At 46.3% G+C, this 3,990-nt stretch overlaps 1 protein-coding gene across 1 annotated transcript; it reads right to left on the reverse strand.

Annotated features, from left to right (window-relative positions):
* Positions 1 to 726: 726 nt before the first annotated feature.
* Positions 727 to 1,748, reverse strand: LOC118802481 (junctophilin-3-like; the record flags this gene model as incomplete). Its single annotated transcript, XM_036563024.1, has 1 exon — positions 727 to 1,748. A coding segment is annotated over one exon (1,022 nt), but the record flags the coding sequence as incomplete, so codon positions are not given.
* Between the last annotated feature and the right edge of the window lie 2,242 nt (positions 1,749 to 3,990).

Consider the following 3,990-nt stretch of genomic DNA (forward strand, 5'->3'; position numbering starts at 1 on the left):
CTGTTCAGGTGTTCATATGCATCTCTTCACCTGTTTCTCCAGTCTTCTAGCTCTCTGATTGGCTGTTGTTTGAATCACTCACTGAGTAAATCTCTGACCTTCTCACACGGCAGGACGGCAGGATGTCTTAAGGCAAAAGTTTGATAGTATCAGAGGGTCTCTGATCACTTCAGAGCAGATCGGAGGGCTAAAGATTCACCCGTTGCTCCTCTCACACTAACAGATAATCTGCGGCGTCAGTCACTTCCGATCGAGCTCTCGACCTGGAAAATCACTTCAGATTGTGAAAATTTGTTGCAAGAGGCAAATCAGGGTTAAAATCGGGCAAAATATTGTGTTGTGTATGCCCAGCTTAACTGAAACCTAGACTACGGCTCTAGGCAGTGACTGTGTATCTAGAGCTTACAAACGGCCTTGAGTGACCTTTTTTCTCCCAAAATTGGCCCCACATGTTTCTAATTATGTTATGTTAGCTGACATGTAAGGCTTTCAGTCCAGCTCCTGAAGTCCTAACCAATGAGAGAGGTTATCTGGCTGTCTCTGTCTGGATACCCCAGAGAAATCAATCCTGACTGGACAGTTTTCCACTGGGTTTTTCAGGATTTTAAGCCTTTTGTTTCCTGACAGACCTTAACAATGAAGTAAAGAGTTTTACTACAATACTGACAGAGTTTTTATACAACAAACTTGATGATTCTATTAAATGAAAATGACATCTTTACTTACCGAGTTTGCTTTGAGCTGTGTCTGGTTCTCGTTGTCGTGTTCTAGTGCAATGGGTGAGGATTTCTGTGGAGGAGAGAGTGTGAGGTCCCTGCGCAGAGGCCGAGCCTCTAGTTTCTCCCCCATGCGGAGAGTGTCCAGCTTTTGCACTGAGGAAGAGTCCGGACTGGGCCCTTCCCGGCTGTCCCGGGCCCCCGAGGGCCTCACTGTGTCCCGGGACTCCCTCTCTCTCTCCCTCTCTCTCTCCCTCTCTCTATCTCTATCTTTCTCTCGGTCCCGGGTTTTGCCCCGTCTCTGCAGCGTGTGTGAGCGAGACTCAGAGTGACCGTGATGCTCCGCCCCTTGCCCATAGGGCTTCTGGGAATTGGAGTCCATGGGCTGCAGCGGCCTCATCTCCATCTCGTAGTTGCTGAGCTTCTCCTCATCCTGCTCCAGCAGGCGGGAGTGGGCCAGGCTGTCGCCATGACGATGCGAAGTCCAGGACGCGGACGGACAGTCCGCCCACCTCTCCCGCGAGCTTTTGTGATTGGACGAGCCGTGCTCTCGCGGCTTATGATTGGAGGAGGAGTGCTTGTGGCCGTTAGCATCCGGCACGGATGGTGTGGTTGAGCGGCTGCTGCCCCTGCTGCCACCCCTGCTGCTGCCGCCACGTGACGAGCGCTTGTCCTTTTCTTCGCTCCAGCTGTTAGCCTTCAGATAATCTCCTCCACCTCCACCCGACCGTCCCTCGCTCCGCCCCTCACCCCGCCCCTCCAGCAGCACCTGGATTTCAGAGGTTCCACCCCTCTCGTCGTCCACAGCGCTCTGCCGCAGGAAGCGGGCGTTCTTGGTGCGGTGCGAGGGCTTGGAGGCAGGGCTTCGAGGCGGAGTGGACGGCCGGCTCGGCACGGGGCTCACGTCGGGCGTCAGGTCTGGCGGAGTGGAACCCTTCATGTAGAGGTCAGTGCTGTCAGGCGTCCCACTCGAGATGACCTCCCCGTCGTTCTCGCTAGAGTGCTGGTGCTTCGGCCTCTGACACTCCACTCCTGCAAATAGCCACACAGTACATCTCTGAGGGTCTTTACTTATAATCCACATTACTTTATGGACAGAGATTTTTAACACTATTTCAGACCTTACTGGAGAAAAACTGAGCCCCGTGTATTTATTGCAATGTCTGGTGTCATTGTCTTATTCCCTTCTCTGAGTACATTTGGAAAACAGGTTTCATAGCTCTGTAACTCTTCTAGCTCAACCCACACACGTAGCATTAAACACGTCCTCCTCATGGAAAATTAGATTATCTATAAAGGCTCATCCAACAATTTTCTAGCATTTGGGGACTAATTTTTTCCATAATTTAAAAAAGATTAAACTTCCACACCCTCTGACCTGAGTTTGTCCAATTTGGGAAATGTTGGAAAATGTTTTCTAGGGAATTAGTCAGGTGATGTCATGGTGTTTACTTGTTTAACTCACGTAGATCCCCCCCCCCACACACACACACAGATACATATATATAGTTTTGTTTCTTTTTTTGTTCTATTTTCTAACTAATTTTATTATATTCTATATATGCATATTAATTATTTTTACTTATATATTTAGTCTTAAGGCTTACACCTTACACACCAAGCGTGATTTATTTGTGCACTGAGGACAGTCAATTGATTCAGTCGCATTTATAACTGAGGATGTTTTGCACAACAAACACGACTTTTCAGATGGTGAAAATGTGACAACAGCATGAACCAATCACTGCTGCCACTCATGTTGACATGTCGAAAACTAAAATGACGCAGCAGCTGAAGGATCAGAATCTCCAAAAGCAGCTCAAAACTGATTCTAACTGGACTGCAAATATCTGCGTTGTAGCCTGTGTGGAAGCACTCAACATTTCAGCATCTGAATAAACTAATGAAGCTCTTCAGGCTACTTTCACTTTTCCAAAAACAGTAGCTCAGTGTCTGTGTTGACATGCAAGGATTTTGGCCAATCCGACTGAATACATTCCGATTATAGATTAAAACTGAGGTGTTTATATTCTCACTCAACAATCTGATGGAAAAGTAATCCGATCCAAAATGACGCGCATGCGTAGAGAACCATTTAGTGTAGACGTTACCATGACAATGAGTAACATCTACACTTAATTGCTCTAAAATGATGTCAGACTCAGGAAAACGTTCTTCGCATGTCCTTATTAAAGAAGGCCAAGAGGACGACGTTGTGTTCTGAGACACATAAGCTGGACGCCCTGCTGGATTTCCTGCTAATGTATTGGCTTCTGTTCACACATGATCCCTGCCTGTAACTTCCCGGTTGTTGAGTCTTGTGGAGATAACTTGCTGTGTCAGCTTTACTAGGATTTCCACTCTGGTTTGCATCCACAATTAACCTCGTCCTCTTTAATTACCGTAAAATTCTTGGGTAAGAGTGCATGTGTGACAGGGGCTCCAGATGTTCTGCCCCACTCCAGACAAGTGTTCTGAGGAGGTTTTAATGAGTCAGCATGTAAACCTACAATTATATATAACTGTGGTCAGTAATTTCCAAATTTGTTCGCTTTCACAATCATATATGTTTCAGCCAGCAGAATGTGACGTGCTTGCATTTTTATCAGGTAAGTTTAGGCCAGGGGTCGGCAACATGTGGCTGCAGAGCGCTGGCGTGCAGACTGCTGGTCACCATAGCAACGCAAGAGATAACAATCTCACCAAGTTAGAAGCTAACAAAATGACAAAGAGAACGATTTAAGATGGACATCGATCGTTTGGAGACGAATGGACTTATTTGTGTTTATAATCACTCCAGCTGGTTTCCTGATACGTTTAATCTGCAACGAGAAACTGACAAACACTAAAAAGTCGCTGAAGTCGCTTCTCATTCGCCAGCTTCTCGTTCAAATTTTCACGTTCCACCTTAAATGGTGCAGCAGTTACATTCTGGCGCCTCAGGCACCGTTTAAGGTGGAAAGGGAAGATTCGAACAAGAAGCTGGCGAATGAGAAGCGACTTCAGCCTCGTAAAAATGCTGAGAGGCATTTTACAAGAAACTGTTCTACTTTCGAATGAGAAGTTTCCTGTCAATAAAATGGTCATGAAATGTTGTGGCTCCCAAGTTGCTTTGATTTTTGTTGAGAGGACAAAATGCCTCTTCTTAACATTTGGGTTGACGACCTCTGGTTTAGGCAAGTGCATGTAAATAAAAGAAAGTGGAAAAAACATTTATTGAGACGCGTCAGAGGTCTAACAAACACTTCTGATTGGTGCTGTAGCACCTTTAGAG

This window comes from Colossoma macropomum, unplaced genomic scaffold (assembly GCF_904425465.1).
Source record: "Colossoma macropomum unplaced genomic scaffold, Colossoma_macropomum, whole genome shotgun sequence".
Taxonomy (NCBI): Eukaryota; Metazoa; Chordata; class Actinopteri; order Characiformes; family Serrasalmidae; genus Colossoma; species Colossoma macropomum.